Source organism: Dipodomys merriami, unplaced genomic scaffold (genome assembly GCF_024711535.1).
Source record: "Dipodomys merriami isolate MVZ:Mamm:240054 unplaced genomic scaffold, mDipMer1.0.p SCAF_4, whole genome shotgun sequence".
Classification (NCBI taxonomy): domain Eukaryota; kingdom Metazoa; phylum Chordata; class Mammalia; order Rodentia; family Heteromyidae; genus Dipodomys; species Dipodomys merriami.
Genome location: NW_027205603.1, coordinates 79,275,125 through 79,298,708, shown reverse-complemented (window position 1 = coordinate 79,298,708; position 23,584 = coordinate 79,275,125). Strand labels below are relative to the sequence as shown.

General features: G+C 39.5%; 1 protein-coding gene across 2 annotated transcripts in view; it reads left to right on the top strand.

The window, feature by feature from the left end:
* The window catches only part of Sntb1 (syntrophin beta 1), a 227,115-nt gene that overhangs the window by 123,316 nt on the left and 80,215 nt on the right, over positions 1-23,584 (top strand). For both annotated transcript variants that reach the window (XM_069991333.1, XM_069991332.1), the window contains exon 3: positions 18,695-18,902. In XM_069991333.1, coding sequence (XP_069847434.1) covers positions 18,695-18,902 — 208 coding nt within the window. The remainder of the gene's footprint in view (positions 1-18,694; positions 18,903-23,584) is intronic.

The window sequence follows — 23,584 nt, the reverse complement described above, 5'->3', positions numbered from 1 at the left end:
TCAATTCTTTTGGTGCAGATGGGAAAACGGATTTCTCCTTTAAACAGCACCCACCCTGGCCCAGATCCAAGCCCACAATCCATTTTTTTTTAAATCAACAAACTGCTTCAAAAAAGTTTTCCAAATGTTCATTTCAAAGTGGAACCACTATGAAGAACGTTCTGTGTAAATCAATCCCAGGATGTGCTCAGTCTTGAAATGTTACTCCAGCCTGTTTGATCCATAAGGTCAGAGGGTTGAGTCAAGGTAAGCTTCATTTTCTCTTGTCTGATGTTTCTATTATGGTTATGAGAGTAGAGTCATTGCAAGAAACAGAACCCAACAGCCCATCTACATAAACTGCTTCCCCTTAGAGTTTCAACTTCTGCCCCAAATCTTTTTACTAAGGCTGCTTATGGTTAGTAAAGCGTTGGCGTTTGAGTTTTTGTTTCCACCAGCTGTCCTTGATGGAAAATTAGTGATGGTGTTGGCAGGTACCAGAAGATGGTTGGGAGTCTTAAAAGCATGGCAGATATGCAAACCCTGTAATTGGTTCTTTTAACTATTTCTACCTGCAAACTGTTATTAGGAAAGCAGAGACCCTTAGGAGTTGATTCATCCTTATAGACATTGCCAAGTATATAGTGGCTCCTCAATAAACGTTTTTGAACTGACCTCAATTGAGACTGTCATACTGAAAGACTATCTCTGCTCCCCCCAAATCCTAGGAGTGAAAGTCACTATATATAATAGTCACTATATATATATAAAAAGTCACTATATATAATGTTATATGTGTCTTTATATATATAATATTATAAACACTATATATAATGCTATGTATATTTGTAGATATAAGACATATATATTATATATTATATAATATGTAATATTATATATACTATATAATATATTGTATATCATATAGTATAGATAATATATGTATATACATTTATACATAATATATGTGTGTATATACATTTATAATACATGTGTATATATGTGTATGGAATCTATATATACACATTTACCTGTAACATATTATGTAATATAATAGATTATATAATAGATTAAAAAGTATTCTCTCCTTTGTGTTTGCCCTATGATTCATTACCTCATAATTACAAAGATATCCTAGAACTTCTCTGCCTCTAGTTTCTTTCCTTTCTATCCTGTCTTCCCAAGCATATATTATACTATGTATTATAGCACATATATATAACTTGAATATATATGTATATCCAAATTCAATAATGAACAATGCAATTTTTAAAGGTGAAAATTTATGCAGGTACATCATCATAGAAAATAAGCACAAAGCAAATACATGCATGAAAATGTGTTCTATATCTTAGTCACTACAGACATGCAACCTAGAACCACAATAAGGTGCCATTACACACATGTTGATCTAAAAGGAAGAAGACTGTGTTAGCAAAGATGGACAAGAATTCAAACCTTCACATACTTCTGTTTGAGAATGAAATATGCTACTGCCACTTTGATAAGTTTGGCAATTCCTTAAAATGTTAAACACACTTATTGAATGAACCAACAATCAACACCAAGCTGTTAACCTAGGGAAGTCGAAAGCTTTCATCTAAACAAAATGTTTGTGAGAGTATTCTTTTGCATGTGTTTGCTAATACTGGAGCTTGAACTCATCACCTGGGTGCTGTCCCTTAGTCTTTTTTGTGTAAGGATAGTGCACTACCAATTGATCCACAGCTCTATTTCTGGCCTTTTGCTGATTAATTAGAGATGAAAGACTTTCCTATCCAAGCTCACTTCAAACTGTGATCCTCAGATCCAAGCCTCTTGAATAGTATGGATTATAGGCATGAACTATGCACCAAAACTAGAAATATTCCATATGTCCATCAAATAGTGGCTAAACCATCGTGTATTCATACCATGGATGATCATACTGACACTTGCAAAAACATGGATGAATCTCAAAATAATTATATCACTTGAAAGAATTCATACTCTATATTTCTAAGAGTCCAAGGAGAAGAAAGGATCATTGGGGGAACATATGCATCTCTAAACTTGTACACCTGAACCGTGTACAAGATATTGTATGTCAGTCCTCAAAAAAAAGTTGTTGAAAATTAAATACAGTGAAAGCAAAAACTTTCCAGATAACTGGACTCTTTGCTGTTCTCCAGTACTCTCATCTTTCCTGCTTTTCTGGTCCTGGCCATAGTGTGCCCACAACAGCTTGCCCACAATCCATTTTCCAACTGTCTCAACCCTCCTATTCCTCGAGCCTCATCTCAAATATCTCTGTCTTCCTGAAGGATTTCCTGAGCCTTTCATTCCACATTCCTCCCTTTCCTTTCTTGGATTCCCTAGGATTTTTTAATGGCACACATTTCTGCCATGCATTGGAGTTTGTTTTGCTATCATCCCCCTCACTGATCTATAAATAGCTTGGACTACATTCAGCCTTTTCTCTGTGTCCTGCTCCCATGCCTAGCAAATCCAGTGTCCATTCATGGATGGGCGGATTTTTGATTCAACATTTAGAAGACACAGTTGCCAAAGATACCAAGATGGAATCAGAAAGCAAACAATCATATCTAATATGAGTTCTCTTATTTCTGGTCTTTTTTTTTTTTTTTTTGGTCGGTCGTGGGGCTTGAACTCTGGGCCTGGGTGCTGTCCCTCAGCTCTTCAGCTCAAGGCGAGCGCTGTACCACTTGAGCTACAGTGTCACTTCCGGTTTTCTGGTGGTTTATTGGAGATAGGAGTCTCAAGGTCTCTCCTGCCCGGGCTGGCTTTGAACCGCGATCCTCAGATCTCAGCATCCTGAGTAGCTAGGATTACAGGCATGAGCCATCAGCGCCTGGCTTCTGGTCTTTTTGATAGAAAGCATTCTCTCCTTTGTGTTTGCCCTGCTGTTCGCTGCCCTGTAAGTACAGAGAGATTCTTCAGTTCTCTGCCTCTAGGTCTCTCCTCTCCATCCTGTCTTCCCAGACATAACCTACAATACATGCATGTTACATCACTCAGCTAGCATAGCCCAGTCAATGGTCATTTTCAGGCTTTCCCATATGTTTCCACTCCATTTCCCTGCTTACCTTTTCCCCACACTTCCAGGAACCCCACACTGGGCCTGACAGGTACAGTGGAATTTAATACTTATATACCTGGCCAAGCTACTATACACTTCGGGATGCTCCTTTTGTGCTCTCCAGTTCTGCTTTGTGGTTTTAGTCAACTTCTATTCTCCCTTCTTTTCCCTTTTTTTGAGCCAATACTGGGTCTTAAACTCAGGGCTAGTTCACTGTCCCTTAGCTTTTTTGTTCTGCTAGCTCTTAAGCCTCAGCTCTTCTTTTGGCTTTTTGTTAGTTAATTGGAGAGAAGAGTCTCACAGACTTTCCTCCCTCAGATCTAGTCTCCTGACTAGATAGGATTACAGGTGTGAGCCACCAGTGCACAGCTCACTTGCTCCTTCTAAACTGAGCTACAGGGACATCACAATTGCATTCTTGCCCACTTCCATCTGTAGATGCAAAACTGACATGGATAGAAGTCAATTTCATTGTTCAAACCAGGCACAGACCAGGCACACTCACTCCATGAGTGGTACAACCACTATGCCACATGTGTTCACAGTGTTCTTAGTTTCTACTCCCAGACCCTGCAACTGTGGACAATAAACTCCTTGTATCTCGTACCATGCTGCCTGACTCAGTATCCCTAGCAGCTAGCAGGCTGCCTAACAAGAGGAAGATCTTCAATAACTATTTTTAAACGAATGATTCAAATGTGATTAGGGCTATCAGTACTGGCCTTAACCCAATATCTTACTTCTTTCCATTGTGTTTTTAGAAAGGGCCTGTTTAAGTCTTGCATTAATGCAGTCCATGCTAATTGATAAGCAGCTCTTATTCAGAGTGCCTGAGGTACAGTGTGGGATACAAAGTTCAATCACTTGACTCACACATCTGAAGGGAAGACGTGTTTGAGGCAGAGGCATATGGCAGGCACGTGACCAGCCCAGGAGCTCAGGGCTCACTGGCAGCCAAGACAGAGCAGTAGTACTGGCCCCTCCTCCTCATGCATTTCATGTCAAGAATTTGTAGAAGTCTGAGTTCATTTCCTTCATCTGTAACAATCTTTCTGTCCTACGATTTCACACATATTTTAAAGGGAGGAAAAATAGCCAATGAAATCAAAATAGAACAAATCTAAGCCCCTGGCTTTGCTGCCTCACAGAGAGACTGACGTTCTTTTCTGGCACCTTGGCATTTACTAGAAGAATTGAAGAAGATTGAATTCTGTGTAGTGTGACCTTTCAAAACTTGGGATGAACATTTGCATTATTCTGATTTTCACCTTCCCTTGCAACCAGCACAGAAATATATGACAATTTAAAACTTGTCTAGATAACTCAGATATAGATTTTTTTTTAAAAAAGAGCAATTTTATGGGTAGCTGATTTATTTGTTTGTGCTTGTTTAAATCTTTCTGGTAATGAAAATGATTATTGCTATCTACAAAAGAGGTCAGAATGTCTTTGAGCAAAGGCTTCCACAGAAAAAAAATAATTATGAAGCTGTCATTTCATGAAGACCTTGACAGTTCTACAAAGAACTGCAGTTATTGCTTAAAAAAAAATGCTACTAGCCCCAAATTCAGGACCACCCCTATGGAAAATCTTAAAGGTGGCATTTGCCTTTAGAACATTGTAAGTTTTCTATCCTTCCATTCTCTGACCTTCGTTGTTGTATAAATTTGATTGTTAGGAAATCTTGACTCTAGAGTCCATATTTCCACCTTGATCTATTCCTTGTCTGTAAAATGTAGACTTCTCACATATGGAAGAAGTGGTTGGATTAAACAACCTCTGATTCCTTCTAAATAATTTTTTAATTTTTTTAATTTTTATTTTTATTGTAAAAATACTGTACAGAGGGGTTACAATTACATGGGCAAGATAATGAGTACATTTCTTATCAAGCATTGTAGCCTCCTCCTTTGTTTCCCCTCACTATTCCTTTCCATCCTCCACCCCCCCCTTCCAAATTATTAATACTAATTTGATTGTTCTTTTTCCCCCCAGCTTGTAACTAGATCAACTCTAGTTTCAGGGGTTTTTTCTCTGCCTAGTCCCTACGTGGTCTTTTTCACTTCTGGAATCCAAATTCCCTGGGGTCTTTTCATATTGTAGATTCCCTGCAGTTCTCCAGTGGACCATCCATCTTATATATCCCCTTATGACCTTCATGCTGCTTGCCAGCACTGTGACAAGAGGCCCGAGGAAGGCAACTTTAAAAAGGAATGTTTTATTTTTATTGTTAGGACATGTAGCAGGAGCTGCCAACATCACGTGCTTATCGTAATTTCTTGAGATTTGTATGAAAAAAAATTCCCTTCTCCTAAGACAAACACAAATTATAATCTACTATCAGGAAATTCTCATGTTATTTGGGAATTTAAGGAAGAATCTGCTCATCCCAGACAGATGGATTGTCATGTTAGTGATTATTTCGACAATGTTTGTATTGAATTCTCCATTTCTTTACACGCCTTATGCCATGTATGATGGGTACTAGTCACTTAGAAAAATTAATAATCCAATTGATAAAATGGTATTTTCTCAAAATTTTATAATTGGGTCAAACAGATGAATCTTATCATTTTACTGACACTCTTCCATAAATGAGTTCGATGATATCTACTGATATTGCTATCTCTTAGACACCAGCACTTTTAGATTCATAATCCTAGTTGCTTTATTTCTGTGTCACCTTTTGGTCCTGACTTGCACATTTTCAAGGCTGTCTGCTTCTACTTCTAATCTTATAAATGCTCATAAGATCAAATATTGGTCACTGTAGACCAAGAAAAGCTTAGGTGGTAACCATGATATTAGGAAACCATAATGTTCCATTTGGGAATTGACTAATACTAGATGTATTCTGTGGAAGTTAACCTCCTCAGGAAACAGAAAAATATTTTTCCCTAAGTAAGTTACCTTAGGAATGAAGTGTTTACTTCCAGGAAAGAGAAAGAATTGTGTCAACTTTGATTAAAAGTGACACTACCAGTATTGATGGGACAAGGGATGTAATGGCAAAAACAGCCTTCTATCCACCTACCCAGCAAATACTTATGAACACACACACACACACACACACACACACACACACACACACACACACACACACACACACAACATGTATCAGCAAATAGGATAATTGCAAGATAATTCTGATACATGTAATGCCCTCCTGTATTTACAATCTAGTAAGGGAGATAAACTACAAGAAAAAAATATATATATATAAGCAAATAATCAGCTGACTGAAACCCAAACCTCTATTTTGCCTCAACTTGCACAGATGACATAATCCTGGACAAGCTCTGCCATGGGGCACTGTGTACCTCCACCTCCATACCTTCCAAGAAATGGATTCCATGAACATCTACACCCTCACTTTACCTCCTTCAGTGTTGCTGTTTTGTGTGAGTGACTCTGTTCATGAGCAACAAAGAAAGGCATAAACTTGAAATCTCTCATGCACCTTGGGAAAGTTCAAGTTATAATTTAGAAGACTTTCCAAGCACAGAAGCAGGGTGTTTAAAAGATATTGAGCAGTAAACAACATTTGAAAAAATATTCCATTCTATTTTAAACGGCACACCACATTTTATAAGCATCCCACTAAATGGAGCCGTATTAGTCAGCTTCACTGCTACAACACAGAATGCCTGTGGTGATTAACTTATAAAGAGTAAAGGTTAGCTGGGTGCTGGTGGCTCAGGCCTGTAATCCTAGCTACTCTGAAGATCACGGTTGGAAGCCAACCCAGGCAAGAAAGGCCTTGAGACTCTTATCTCCAATTAGCCACCAGAAAACTGAAAGTGGCTCTGTGGTTCAAATGATAGAGCACTGGTCTTGAGCAGAAGAGCACAGGGACAGCACCCAGGCCTTGAGTTCAAGTCCCACAACTACAGAAAGAGAGAAAGAGAAAATGAGAGAGAGAGAGAGAGAGAGAGAGAGAGAGAGAGAGAGAGAGAGAGAGAGAGAGAGAGAGAGAGAGAGAGAGACAGAGAGAGAGATTTAGTTCACAAAAAAATTAAGTTCAAGGTAAGACAGTCCCATTTGTTTGGGGCTTCTGTGAGAGCACACACCGTGGTAGGATCAAATATGAGTAGCAGCTCATACTATTTAAGGGTAGGGTAATTAGGAGACAGAAGTGGCCCATTACTGAAGAGCTCTATTCCAAAATGCATTCTAGAAATGCTAAATATGTGTCACAAGTGCTAAATATGTGTCATTTCCATGCCCAAGACAAACACAGATAAATGATGACAATACTTTTTTCTAGTTGCGCCAACAATGAGAAATCATACCTCAGCCTCTTCAAGACAGTGTTTCAGGCTGCTACCATTTAATCAAAGTTGACCTAGAAAATAAAATTTGTATTCTACCCTATATAAGCACTTGTGGCTGATACTCTGAAAACAATTGGTAATTTACTTAAAGCCTTGAGCACTATTTAGAAAATAGTGGGATAATATTGATAACATCTGGAGACCAAGGCAATGCTGATAAATTTGAAGACTAGGTACCAGGCAAGAGAACAAGAGATTTCAAGGACAATTGGGTCATCCAACTGGATTTTTTTTGAGAGTGTGTGATATCATTAATAAAACCACAGTGTACTAAACAGACTCAGGAGGCTTCGCCGGTGTCTGTAGAGATGACGGGTTTAAGGTGAGAACAGGACATGTCAATGACTATGGCCATATTTAGCTAAACACAATGTTTGTCTCCAAATCTGCCCTTTTCAGCTTTGTATTGTAGTTCGTGGCCCTGCCACTCTCTGCTTGCCTAACTTAGAAGCCACGGGAACATCGTGACTATGCCTGCTTCCTTGCTCACAGTTTCATGCATCATGAACTCCTATGCATTTTATATTTCTTTTTTAAAAAAATGTTCCCCATATCTTGGCGTTCATTTCAGTTAGCATCATTTTAATTTGTTTATTGTCAAGGTGATGTACAGAGGGGTTACAGTTACATAACTGACATTTTCTTGTCAAACTTGATACCCCTTCCCTCATTTTTCTCCTACCTTCCCTTCCTCCCACTCCTACCACCAAGTTGTACAGGTCAGTCCCAACGTATTGTCTTGTGAATATCGGTTGCATTGGTTCCCACCTTGTCTTTTGTCTCACCATTCTGTTGTTTGCCTTCCCTTTTCTAATTCAAATAAACATATACATAATACCAGGGCACCAAAATCAAATACAGTGACAACAGGGGATAAACCATAGTGGGAAGAACATACAAAAGAAACAAAAAAATCACATAGTGCATTAAAAACAACAACAAAGAAAAATCTCTTGTTTCCATGTCTTGGAGTTCATTTCTCTTAGTGTCCTCTTATATGGACGTATGTACATAGCTGTTGAGCTATTCTGCTCATCTGCTAAGATTATCCTAGATGTATACTAGTTATCGCAAATAAGGGAACCCATGGGACCTACATTTCTTGGGGTCTGGCTTATTTCATGTAATATGATTTTTTCCAAGGCTTTCCATTTCCTTACAAATGAGACAGTGTCATTCTTTCTGATGGAAGCATAGAATTCCATACATTCTTTTCATTCATGTATTTTTTACAGACTCTCTGCCACTGGTTATTTCATTGGACCCATCTCCAGCACTAAGAAATTATGTTTATCTGAAATTCAGATTGAACTGGACATCCTCTGTTATTATTTGGGAAATTTGACTGTCTTATCCCAACATAATTGAATTCAGAAAAGTTAGGACAGGCCTTCAGACTCCAAATTATGTGGTCTGGATTAGGCTCTGGTACCGATCGTTTATCAGTGTAAAGTTTCAAGATTCTCGATACCTGCTTCTTATCTGTGTAGATGTTGTGTTTCTTTAATTAGTGGAGCAAAATCAAGCCATAGAATATGTTGTAAGGTACCGATGAAATGTGTAGTGGGAAAAACGAAACATTTTCTCTACTGCTGACATTAGCTGACTCCTCTTCTAGAACTCGGATAAGGATATCATTCTCCAAGAAAAGGTCAACATGCTGAGGAAAGAAAATTCTTCACATAATTTATAAATTTATATGGTATGGAAGAAGCCTGAAATGCAGCCCATGCAAGAGATAGTGTCACAGCTTAGCAGAACGTTGTGTCATGCACTAGCTGTTTTAGAAATGGGATTTTTTTCTGAACAACAGTACAAAATCTGGCTTCTGTTCCATTAACTGTCCACACACGACACATTCTTCAGATGGTCTCATTAGCTTTCACCATTGTCACAAGCTTCCAAAACTTGCCCTCCCCACTGAGAATTGTAGTTTCGTGCAGCACAACCAACTCAGGTTAAGAACATTAGCGTTCTCAGTGTATTTCCCAGAGATTTCAGAGAACTACACTACGAAGCACAATAGTAAACCACACGCATGGGATACTCCACAATTCCCACTACATTGAACAAGCTCAGAACTCACGTCAGTGTCTTAGCTTACACCATGGACATGTGACACTGGCAAAGCTCTCCCCCTGAGAGCTGGATCATCTCCATACCTGTCAAGAGATGGGTGCCAGGCTCAAATATGTTTTCACATTCCCTCCCTCAGTGGTGCTATGTTGTGTGAATGGCTTTGTTCCTAAGCAGCAACAAAGGAATAGAAGCTTGAATTCTGATGGGTGCCTTGGGGAAATTCATCTTACAATTTGGAAAAAAAAATTTTTTTTCCCAAGTACACAAGGAGGGAGTTCAGAAGATATTGAGCAGCAAACAGCATGACAAATGTTCCATTCTATTTTAAACTGCACACCACATTTTATAAACGGTGTACTAAATGGGGCATGTATTGGCTTCACTACTGCAACACAGATCTCCAGGGTCAAGTAGCTAATAAAGTGAAAAGGTGTACCTGTCTCCCAAATTCAGTCCAAGATGAGACGGTTCTCTCTGTTCTGGGCATCTGGTGAAGGGAGCAGACCACTGGGGGGCGCTGTGAGAGCAATTGCTCATATAACCAGACAGGAAACAGAAGGAGAGCTTCAGGTCCCACAATTCTCTTCAAAGGGTGCACCCAATGACTAAGGACCTTTTAACAAGAACTTCCTAACACCACCTCTGCAATACCACCCAAGACTTCATTCGTGGATCTTTGCGGGCAGTACCGTATTGAAATCATAGCAGAGCCAAATATATTCCTTCTGAATGTCCTGAGGAATGATTTTCTTTTCATTTCCAAGTCTTTTAGTCAACTCATTTAGAATTTTAAACAGAATCTTTTTGTCCTAGTATTACCTATTTCACCTGAGATTGTTTTTCTTAGTGAATTGATTCATTCTTGAAATTATTGCTCAGTTTTGCAAACACTTGTTTTTCTTCTTTTTTTTTTTTTTAGTTGTGGGTTTGAACTCTAGGCTTAGGCATTGTTCCTGAGCTCTTTTGTTCAAGGCTAGCACTCTACCCCTTTGAGCCACAGCTCCATGTCCAGTTTTCTGATAGTTAATTGGAGATAAGAGTCTCATGGACTTTCCTTCCCTGGGCTGGCTTTGAACTTCAAGCATATCTCAGACTCTTGAGTAGCTAAGATTACAGGCCTGAGCCACCAGCACCTGGCATAAATGCTCATTTTTCTAAAGAGGTTTGTTTATATTCCTTTTCTGGTTGCATTACAAAACAAATTGGGAAATGTAGAAGAGCAGAAAGGTGGAAAAAAAAATAGGCCAAATTCCCACTCTTCATTGATAATAGCCATTGCTCAGTGTGCCATATGTTTTTGTGTTGGGAAGCTTTGTTTTGTTTTTTTAATGAGCCTTAGGAATTATAGATTCATGGAACGGGTAGCCACCACAGTGACTGTGTGGTTTGCATCCCCTGATTCTTGCCGTGTCTTCAGGTCAGGAGGCCACAGCCCCCACCGAGGTTCATCTGAATTCTCTTCCAGCTTCACATTGAAGGGGAAAGGTCACCTGAGACCTCTGTTGCCAGGTTACACTTTTGTTTTATTTATTAATTTTGTCTTAGGAGGCCTCAATTTTTATATGTCAGCCTGAGTTTCTAAACATGAGGAGGAGAGAACTCTGGGAAATATTATTTGGCTCAGTGGAAACCTTGGAGAAAGCAAGAAGGGAAGAAAATTACTCTTTTATTGTGAGGTTTGCCAAATGATCTCTGAGAGGCTGTGATATCATTCATATGCTGTGCCAAGCTGGATCGAAATTGCTCATCTTGGCAGACATCTAGAGTGAGCGTACAATTCCTTGGGGTTGGTATGGGGCCTTTATCAGAAATAGTTCCATAGGCAGTATTTACATAACTGTGGTGGAGTGTGAGAATAAACACAGCTGTGGCATTGCCCTAAATATTTCTATTCAGTGGGGAATTAAAAGAGAACTTTATCGCTGAACTACAGATAAACACAATTCATCAAGCAGTGGTCAGTTCAACTGGGGAACAAAACAGGAGTTATAAAAGACTGGTCTGCTGAAAATAGCTCCAATCAGCCATCCTGACTTTATTGCTCCTCTGCTCCCTCCTCCCTCCTCTTCCCTAGTTCCAGAAATGTAGGGCTCATCACCTTGCAAGGTTGTTACCTACGTTTTACCCTCAGGAGAAAGTCAAGGGCCTGCTCACAGACTGAGTAGAGGCCTGCAGTGGGCACGCATGCGTCCGGGACTTTCTTTGTGGCTCTTTGTTTTCTTTCTAGAATTTAGAACTGAAATGTTGGAAAGAGGAAGGATTTTTGCCAAAAAGAAGACTTTTGAACTCCAGCGTATGTAGAGATGGTCATGTGATATGACAGTTCTAGGTGGCTGATGTTTTGCATTCCTATAAGCATCCATAGATTTGAAGCATTGGTGCAATCACGGCCTGATATCTAAGTATTGGCATGGTTGTTAAGCACGATGCCACATCCTGCCTGCCTTAGAGCTTCAGGTAGATAGATGCTGGAAAACCTTATTTTGTGACTCTATCCTTTTAATCTCTGCCTCCGTTTTCTCATCCTCCTTTTCTGTATGTGTTTCTTTTTCTGTTATATGTTTTATAATGACATTGTCATTAGGCTTAGGACCCATACTAAGCCATTAGGAGGATTCATGAGATAAGAGATTAATTTTGTCTTAGGAGGCCTTGTGTTTCTAATCAAGAGATGGAAAAGAATGCTGGGAAATATTGCTAATAGTTCTCAAAAGAATCACATCTCAAGCCTTACTTTAATTATGACTAAAAAGTTCCCATTTCCAAGTAAATCACATGAGGGTGTACCTGGACCTAAATTTGGGGAAGAAGCTACTCATTCCTTTTTTTAAAAATCTGTAAGTAGTTGTACAAAGATGGTGCCATCTAACAAAGCAGATTATGAATACAATACATCTTCATCAGTGTCACCCCTTCAACCTCCCCCCGCTTCGACCCATTTCTTTCCTTACTTTTCTTACATATGATAGATTCTTGGCTGTTTTCCCCATTCTCTCTTCCCCTCTTCATTCAGCTTCCCCTTTCTCCTCTGCCCCACCCCTTCTTGGATGTACCTATTTCCTGGTGTTGATTTTGTTGGTCTTTGATCTAGTCTTTCTAATAGGTTATAGTATTTGAGTTCTCCACAGAGTCTGTTATACTTCAGTTAGTTTCAGAGGTTATATAGTTGCACTTGCTTTTATAATACCCAATATATTATATATTTTGTAACAGAAGACTGTCAAAGATAGGAGAGAGAGATAGAGGAGACACAGAGAGTTATAAAGACACAGAGAGACAGCAACTGAGAGAGAATGAAAGAGAGAAGAAAGTTCTAAAAATCATTGCACATTTCTAACTTCATTTTGAATCCTACAGAATTTTTATTTTATTTTATTTTATTGAATTTTATTTTTTACTTTATTTTATTGTAAAGATGCTGTACAGAGGCATTACAGTTGTATCAGTAAGGTAATGACTATATTTCTTGTCGAGTATTGTTGCCCTTCCTTTGTTTTTCTCCTACTATCCCTTCCCTCTCCCATCATCCCCACTCTTCCCCCCCCCCCAGAATTTGTAAAGTTCATTTCCACCATAGTGTCTTATGAGTCTCATTGTTGCAATGGGTCATCCTGTGTCCTTGTTTCAGCATTTTGTTATTGCCCTTCCCCTCCCGAAATTAGATAAATGTATATACAAGATGCAAGGTACCAAAATCAAATACTGTGACAATAAGGGACATACCATAGGAGGAAGAACAAAAGAAACAAAAAAGGGCATATCTTATCTCGTACTGAAAGTAAAGTTAAGGGAGAATTAATGTGTTTATGTGTTACTATGTACAGAAAATACAAAGGCATTATCTTCACTAACATCATTCTTTATCCCAGTCACTAAACCCCAGTCTCAAAATCTGAAAGCGTACATAACAATGACTAAACCATCAAGATTTACAGAACAAAAAGTGATTTCACAACGGTGACTCATTCAATTCTCTAGTGACTCTGTGAGGGTTGTTATTACCATCTCCTTCATCATCATCATCATCCGCACTTTCATCACAACCATCACCATTCCTTTGTTCATTTTTTTAATGAGATGAAGCAATTTGAGGCTCTCAAAATGTAAGTGACCCATTTGTAGTCTGAATATGATTTTAGCTGTACTGGATAATACTCAAACTAACTTAAATGGAAAAGGGAGACATAGAGTGCAAGGATATGTAACATGGGGTACGGCCCGATCCAGATCTCTCTCATCACTGTTTGCTTCAGATGCTTCCTCTCTTTAATGCCAAGATAACCATCATTCACATTCATAATGCTTTTTTTAATTGTGAAAATACTGTACAGAGGGGTTACAATTACATGAGCAAGGTAATGAGTACATTTCTTATCAAGCATTGTTGCCTCCTCCTTTGTTTCCCCTTCCCATCCCTTCCCATCTCCCTCCCTCACCCACCCCCCACTAAAGTTGTAAAGTTTGTTTTTCAACATAACGTCTTGTACACCTCATTGTTGCAATGGGTCCACCTGTATCCCTACTTAAACAATTTGTTTTTTCCCTTCCTCTCCACAAATTATACAAACATCAAATACAGTGAAAACAGGGGTTATACCGTGGGGGAGGGACATACAAAGCAACAAAGAAATCATCTTATAAATGTGTTAGAAACAATCACAAGAAAGCAAAAAACATTTGTTGAGTCCTTATCTTGGGGTTTATTACACCTAACATCAACTTATCTGACCTTTTCTGCTTGTCTCAGACATATACTAGTTATTGCAAATAAGGTAAACTATGGGACCTGGCTTACTCCACTTAATATAATTTTTTCCAAGTCTTTCCATTTCCTAAAAAATGGGCAATGTCATTCTTTCTGATGGAGGCATAGAATTCCATTGTGTATATATACCACATTTTCTTGATCCATTCATCTACTGAGGGGCATCTGGGTTGGTTCCATATCTTAGCTATGGTAAATAATGCTGCAATAAACATAGTTGTGCTGGTAGCTTTAGTATGGTCTTGTTTGTGATCATTTGGGTAAATGCCCAAAAGTGGGATTGCTGGGTCATAGGGGAGCTCTATGTGGAGTCTTTTTTTGTTGTGAAAATACTGTACAGAGGGGTTACAATTACATGGGCAAAATAATGAGTACATTTCTTATCAAGCATTGTATATGTGGAGTCTTTTGAGGAACCTCCATACTACTTTCCAAAGTGGTTGAACAAGTTTAGACTCCCACCAACAATGCATTCTTCAGATTTATAATTCTATCTGACCCAGCTAAACTAAAGCATTCCCTATTCCTAATCCACAGAAGCCATGAGATAACAAATGTTTTGGCATTCTAAGATACTTGGCTTGAGGTTAATTTGTTGATAACAAACATGTTCTCCAAGAGCTGTCTGTTCTATTGCTCAGATGATCGTAAGCACAGGAAGACGACACAGCTTTTTAGGTGTGAGCTGGGCTTGGAGAGGGTGCTGTGTACTCTATATAATGTGAAAAATATTTATAGCATACACCCAGGCTTCAACCACTGGTGAGTTTTACTTAATAGATCTGGGATGGGTTCCAAGCATCTGTATTTAATTAAATGAATTTTGAAAAGAAACCAATTCAAGGGTTTCTAAAGAATACTCCTGGTTGGACTTCAATTTAACATGCAGTATGTCCATCTCTACCAATGAAAAAGGTGGCAAACAGACAATGTCAGTCAGTGTGGTTTCTTATGAACCCATGGAGCAGCTCTTAAATTAAATTTACATCAGGTTTTTATGTCAGGTGACTGCTAGGCCCCACCCCCAGGATTCCTAAGAAAATAGGGCTGGGGAGGAACGTCATGATGTGCATTTCTACGAAGTTCCCAAGTAGTGGAATGCTGCTTGTCTGTGACCACACATGGATAACCCCTGCTAAGAAGTGGTTACCTTAGAAGGCATCCAGGATTGCTCTTACACTTTTCATAGCAGCCAATGAAAAGAAACAGAATCTCTTACCTACATGGGGGACACAGATCAGGAGAATCATGGCTCAGAGACAGACTAGACAGAAAAGTTAGTCAGATGCTATCTCAAAATTAACCAGCAAAAATAGAGGCTGAAGGTGTGGCTCAAGTGGAAGAATGCCAGCCTTGTACACATGACAGATACCCTGAGTTCAAACTGCACACTGCACTACTTTGCCTGCACCAAAGTCATCCACTATGGTGGCAGAAAAAAAAAAGAACAACAAAGCAATCTTTCCTATCTCTGTATTATACTGTTAAGAAGCTGATTTAAAGTTAGTACTACAGGCTGTGAAATCTGGAAGAATTATGGTCACACATCACTGGCCTGCACCTTTATTATTTTCAAATCTGCCTATAAACCTATCAAGCAAATTATCCTTTCTTCCCATTTCTTCCCTTCTTCCCCACCCCTTACTTTCTTCATTGGTGGCACTGTGTGTATTTGTGTGTGTGTGTGTGTGTGTGTGTGTGTGTGTGTGTGTGTGTGTGTGTGTGTGTGTGTGTGTATACTAGAGAGAGGGAAGGTAGGGAGGGAGAGAGAAGGAAGAGAGAAAGGAGAGAAGAGAAAGGATGAGAGAGAGAAAAAAAATACCCAAAAGGTGGTTGTCATTTTTATTTAAAAAACAAAAAACAAGCTCAGGTCTTCATAAAAATTACATAGATGAAGACTGCATAATTTAAATTTCTAGAATATTGATTGAATAATTTGAAAAGAAAATTGAACTGTCGTTAAAAATACTCAATCATCACTGTTTGTGTTCTTACTAAGAGTAGGAACTTTGGGAGGGAAGGAAACCCCACTTTACACATACTGGCCATTTCTTTGAAAAGTAAACCAGAGGCATGGTATTTTTTTCTCCTGTGTGAAGACAAATGTCACCTACCGAGCACTTAATTTATCACATAAAAACTTCAGAGTTTTATGAAGGAAATCTGTTTTGCAAAGTTTGTACAAAGAATGCTCATCATTACTGAAATTCCTCCAGAGACATCCCAACTCTCCAAGTCATTCCTTTTCTACTGTTTATGATTTGAAAGATTTGCTATCAAAGGTTGATTTCTAATATGAATGAGGTTGCCCTGGAAGGCTTGACTTGCTGAGGATCTACAAAACTGTTCTTCTGTAACTCAAGAGGGAAATGGGGCTCTCTTGGCTTGTTCTCCACTACAAATTCTCACCTTCCGGCTGCTCAGAAGATAGGAGGTTATTTGATCACATCCATTCTCTATTTTCCTTTCTTCCTTAGTTCTTCCTTCCTTTTTTATTTCTCTCTCTGTCTCTCTGTCTCTCTGTCTCTCTGTCTCTCTGTCTCTCTGTCTGTCTGTCTGTCTGTCTGTCTCTCTCTCTCTCTCTCTCTCTCTCTCTCTCTCTCTCTCTCTCTCTCTCTCTCTCTCTCTCTCTCTCTCTCTCTCTCCCCCCCCTCACCCCTTTGTTTTGTGTATGTGTATATGTGCTGGTTGGTACTAAGGGCTTGAATTCACAGCCTGGGTGTTGTCCCTTAGCTTTTTCACTTACGGCTGGTGTTCTAACCTATAAGTTAGAGCTCCACTTCTGGCTTTTTAATGGTTAATTGGAGATGAGAGTCTCATGGACTTTCCTGCTCCAGCTGGCTTTGAACTACAGTCTCCACATCTCAGTCCCCTGAGTAGTTACAATTGCAGGCATGAACTGCCAGTGCCAAACTTCTTTCTTATCACCCTCTTCCACCCTTTTCTTCCTGGCTTGACTTTCTTACAATTTTGTAAATGGGTTTCATTATGTATATCATTTCTATGTGTAAAATATTTCCATTATAGTTTGAGGTTTTGAATCTAAAATCTTCAGCTGTGTGGTCTTGGAGACATTATTTCTCTCTTCACATTTTTCCTTTTGTTAAATATAATTCATAATATCAGTCATAGGGCTCTTAAGAACATTATAAGTAATTATAGGTGAAGATTATATACTGAAGATTATAAAAGGGTTTTAAACTTTGCCTGGCATATAGTAGATTCTTACGGATGGTAGTATAATTATTGAGGGATGAAAGAAAACTAGCAAATGTATAATTTCATTTAGTTTTTAATTTCTCAATCCATATATGTTCCTAATATAAATAGGAATGAATAAATGGCATTTATGTATTTGTATACATGAGCAAATAAATAAGACTTTTTCTCTCATGTTAAGAAGGTATGTCTAAAAATTACAGTAATGGGTTAAGAGGTGGAGATTTGCAATGCTGCTGAGGAATTGGGACATGGATTATAAGGTAAGTGGAGGGAAATTTTCTGGTAATGGAATGTTCTGGAGTGGTAATGGATAGGTGTGGTTTTTACACAAATTTATATCCTTATCAAATGGCATAGAACTGAACCTTTACATCATACCAATGGCAATGGCAATCTCATGGGTGTTTGTTTTTGAGTAGGATCTGGTTATGTAGTCTAGCATGGACTTGAACTCAAAATCCTCTTACTTCGACTACCCAAGTACATGCCATCATATAGTTTTGCTATTGTTCTATTGTATGTCAACTGTACACTCAGGGTAAAATGACGGCAAGGTGGACCAGAGCCTTCTGTATCATTTGTAAAACTCCTATCAATCTATAGTTAGCTCAAAGTAAGCGGATTTCTTGTTTTGTGTCTCAGATGAGACAATATGAATTTGGTATTGGATTTTAAATATAAGACTATGTAGATCTTTCCACATTGTTTCCTCTGCCTTTCACTCCTTCTCACTAGGAGTCCAGTGTTTAACGAGTACTTGAAAATGCCACTGACCAGACTTCTAAAGAATACCAGATCCCATCATTTCTCATCCTAAAATATTCTCAGTTGCTGCCCAGCAGGAGTTAGCACGTGGCAAGGCTTGGCAGTCTACTTCCTGCCAGCAGCATCAGTGATACAAGTGTACCTTAAAATCCTCTGTGGATTGAATCAGCTCAATTTACAGTACAGAAGTCTTGATATGATAATGCTAACAAGCCAGTCAACCGAATAACAAGCAAATAAGATACACTTAGTTCAGATTATTTGGTGGTTATATAACCACGTTCCCAGAACATAGACCAGTATTTCTGGATGAATGAACGAATGTATAAATAAGTGAGTGATAGGACCATTCAGGGAAAGCCTGAGAAAATGCCAGCTTAAAAAAGTAAAGAATCAATTCACCATTGTGAGGCAGGGCTTAACGTCAGGGCTTTCTGGGGAAGCTTCTAACCCTTTTCTCTTTGTTTCCAGGCAGCTTGAAATCCATTCTCCAGATGCTAAGCATACAGTGATCCTAAGAAGCAAGGACTCAGCCACTGCCCAGGCCTGGTTCAGTGCCATCCATTCCAACGTTAGTGACTTGCAGACTCGAGTGATGGCAGAAGTCAGAGAGCAACTGGGGAAAACGGGCATTGCTGGCAGCCGAGAGATCAGGCACTTCGGCTGGCTTGCAGAAAAGGTAAGGAAACCTTCTCCTTCCATCCTTGTCCCCCAGGTTCTTCCTGGACTTGGAACAATGGAAGTTCTCTCATTCCATGGTGGTTGGGTCTCTCCTTCACACTCTAGTTGCAGTTCTTGTTCATTTCCACTTACTGCACTACTGCATACTTTCTGAGTTACATAGAGAAATTCTCTTAATCGGCCATGATCCTCCCAACATGTAGTCAATTGGCTTTTATAGTAGTAAGAAGTGAGAGAGTTGAGTACGAAGTGAGAGAATTGATGAAAAGGTTGATTTTCCTGGCCACGTAGGAGGGGATGGATGGTAACCTAAAGCGCACAGGGGAGCTGTCGCCTTGGGAAGCAAGGAAGCTGTCATGGGCTTTTCACAAGCCAGCTTACTAATGACACAGATCTTTCAGGAGTGGCCAATCGTACCCTTACAAATGGTAACCATGACGGTAACTGCCCAGATTTCTGGGAGAACGACTACCACTCACCGACTTGTTCCTCTATTATGCTCTGTTTTATTTCTGTTCTCGCCCAGTAGGGCCTCATATAATCACTATGGAGAACCTGCTTTATGTGAGACATATAGGTAGGAGCGGGAAGAGTTGTTTAAAACAACTAAAGACCTAGTCTCTGTCTCAGGGAGGACAAGTTCCTGTGGAAAAGATTGTGTCATATTAACACCTTCATTCTAATTTCTTTTTCCAAGGTATATGGTAGTGCTGTGTGGATAAAAGTCATGAGTACTTTGTGACTATCTCTTGGGACTTACCCATTCTCTTCATTTCAACAGATTGAGCTTTTACCATTGGCCTTGTACCTGCCTGCAGTCCCTTGAATTTGACCTCAGTTGTTAAGGATCATTGGGCTTTGGGGACAGTTTGGCCTCTCAGTGACTCATGTCCTCAAAAAGTCAGTAAATAAGAATGATGATGGCTGCAATAACAGCTTTCCTGCCAAGGAGCCATGTCATCTGAGAAGGCCCCATCCAATGGCATTTGAAAATAATACTTGATCACATTCGGCTGTTTTCCACCATTGTTCTTTGTCTGTACCAGTTCATGTGTGGGACTTGGCCACCAAGTTCAAGGCAAAGTGAATTGTTTGCTTTGGTGTTGTCCCATTTCCCATTGATTTCAGAGAACTAAAGACAGTGTCCGTGTTGGAAGGATCACCATCATAATTTACACAAACCACCACGGGTAAGCTTTCTGAATGAGTGATCTATTATTTTAAATCAATAAGGATCCCGAACATTCTCTACTCTTTAGTCTTTCCAAATTCCTTTTTTTTTTTAGGGATCCGGTCGTGGGGCCTGAACTCTGGGCCTGGGCACTGTCCCTCAGCTCTTCAGCTCAAGGCTAGCACTCTACCACTTGAGCTATAGCACCACTTCTGGCTTTTTTTCTTATGTGGTGCTGGGGAATCGAACCCAGGGCCTCATGCATGCAAGGCAAGCGCTCTACCACTGAGCCATCTTAATTAGGAGAACATTGATTACTTAGAGATCTTGTGATTTTTTTTTTAAGGAACGGGAAGTGACTCCACTTTCCTTTAGTAAAAAGGAGCTTCTGTAACTACAATGTGTAAAAACAAGCTCCATGCATGGTGGGATCAAGGAATTCAAAAGCTACTCAGTGACCTCTCCATCTGTTTATTCCTATGCCTCCTTTCCCAGTTTATTCTAAAGAAAGCTCTCTGTTACCTGTCAGCTCCAAGGTGTTTTTTCCCTTTATACCTGGGTGTCTTAATGAGTAAAGGCCTCTTTGCCCTACTACTTTCAGCACAAGTATTGACCAGCAGTGACCTGGGTCATCGGTAGATCTCACTGGATGCTGCAATTAGCCCCACTCAGATTTTGTGTTGAGAAGGGAGAATGAATTGTAGAGGGGTGAATTCAATAGGCATTCATTTATAGAAGCACAAGGGTAGAAGTTGATTGTGATGACAGAAGTCCTCACTGGGTAAGGTCCTGAATGGACTTACATAGAGGTTTCCTCATCTTCAGGGTCCTGGCAGGAGATGGCTAGAAAATTCCTAAGTGATGACTAGCAATGTTTTTGATGTAGGGATAGTTATAAGGCATCGCCATGGTGAGGGAAACAAATGAGAAAAGTAACCCATGTTGAATTCCCCTGGGAGGCCACTCGCACCACTTGACCCAAGAAGTGGGGGTAAAGAGAAGTTGCCTAAAATTAGCAAATGTCACGGTGGTAGAAGGGGCTACCCCCTCCCAACTGTGTTTTTTGGAGAAAATGGCTACTGATCTCCTGTTGGTATTACCCAATGACTGAGGCTAACTGGAAGCCAAAGGCAAAGGAGCCCACTGTTGGATGACTTTGTTAAGGTGAGGGGGCATTCCAGGGCACAGAGCAGGTAATGAAAGAGTAGAGATTGGATCTGGGGGCACAGAGGCCTGGCTGCGCACACAGCCTTAAACCTTCCACATACCAACGTGATCTCAGCTCTTGCTCTCATCCCCTTAAAAATTACATTTAAAACCATTGCCAGCTGGCACTGGTGGTTCATGCCTATAATCCTAGCTATTTAGAAGATCGAGATCTGAGGATCTCAGTTCAAAAACAGCCCAGGCTGTTTCTTTTTCTTTTTCTTTTTCTTTTTTTTTCTTGGACGTGGGGCTTGAACTCTGGGCCTGGGCGATACCCTCAGCTCTTCTCCTCAAGGTGAGCACCCTACTGCTTGAGCCACAGCACCACTTCCAGTTTTCTAGGTTTAATGGAGATAAGGCTCTCACGGACTTTCCTGACCAGGCTGGCTTTGAACCGTGATCCTTAGATCTCAGACTCCTGAGTAGCTAGGATTACAGGCATGAGCCACCGGCACCCAGCTAGAGATTCTTATCTCCAATAAATGACACAGAAAAAACCTGGTTCTGTGGCTCCAGTGGATGCAGCACTATCTTGAACAAAACAAGTTCAGAGACAGCAGCCAGACCCTGAGACAGGCCCTAGGACTAGCACCAAAAGAAAAAATTAATTAACATTGACATTTGAATAGTTGAGAACTGCTATTATATCATTTTTAGTGATATTAACAGTATTTCCCAAAATTCCATGTTTTCATTTATACTCTATTATGCTTTTTGCTTATTCTAACTTCTAGAATAAGTAAATAACAGTAGTGTCATTAGTAAGCATTCTTGTGAAAACATCATAAAGACATAGAAAAAGCTCTTTCTGCTTTGATATTATCCTTATGATACAACTGCCAGATTTCTTTTTAAGTATATTATTCCATGTGATTATAAGAGCTGTAATGTAACTTTGTAATGTAATATTGCTTTTATTCTTAAACGTACCAAAAAAAAACTTATCAAAGGAGCTCCATGGGAACAAATCCAAGCTGGGCATTTTTTTGATAGCTCCAATCCTAGTGTGCAGAATATAAATCAGTTTTAGCCAAATATTACAATGAATGCCAAATCTTTCATACTAGGCCTTCCTTGTATTATCACAAATATCAGCAAATGTGCTTGGTATTTGTAAAGATATAAAATGTGATCCTATATATACTCAGCTGTAATTTACCTTAAATTGATGTCCTTTGTCTTTCTCTATACTGTTAAGCTTTGATTTTGTAATAAATACCAGCAGCTCAGTGACAAGCTTATACAAGCTTACATTTAATTTCCAGTTTTTAAATGTTGTTGATAGGAATATCAACTTTCCTTTGAAAATCTTATTTGGTACAAATCCTAATACTTTCTTGACAGTGCACAATTAAAAAAAAATATTAGCATCATTTTATTCTTTGAGAATGGCTCCTTAGAAATGAACACACTTCCAGTGAGTGAAGACACCCTACCTACTGTTTTTTGCAGAAAGGAACAAAGAGCAGGTCCTATTGTTCATGGCTAAGCAGAGGGCAGGCCATAAACGGGTCCACATTGAGAGTTCTTCTTGGAGGAGCACATACAGTACCTTGGCTGGCACACAGTTATGAAAGGCCTTGAAAGACAGACACAATCTTTTAATGTGATCTGACGGGCAGTACTCAGGCTTCTTCATATAGAGACTCAGAGAGCAGGGAGCTTAGAGATGATCTAAACCAACCTCTTCTTCCTAGAGAATCCGGGCCTCAGAAAACGGAAAGTGTCTCATCTGAAGTCATTCAAAATTAAGATATGGAAATAAGTATTCCTGATATCTTTATTTCTTTTACTTAGTGGTTGAAAGATTACAATTTACTCAGTGCATTTACTTTGTTCCATCCTTCAACTCTAGTAGCTTTTCTCTAGGCTATGCAATCCCAAGGTCACTGCAAGCCTGGAGTTGCCTTTTTTTCCTTTTTTCCTTGGTCTCCTCTGTGAGTTCTTTAACCCCTGACTAGAGCAGGCAAATCAATGGAAAGCTATTTACTAGTCCTGTTATTCTGAGATTTTTTTTTCCGTACCATCCTGAGACTTGAACTCAGAGTCTGGGCACTGTCAACTGAGCTTATTTGCTTAAGGCTATTACTTTACCACTTGGGCCACAGCTCCACTTCAGTTGTGTTTTTTTTTCTTATTTGTTTGTTTGGGTTTCGGGGGAGGAGATAACTGGAAATAAGAGTCTCATGGACTTTCCTGCCTTGACTTGCTTTGAACCATGATCCTAAGATCTTAGCTTTCTACGTAGCTAGAATTACAGTTGTGAGCCATCAGAACTCAGTGGTCTTCAGATCTTTTAATTC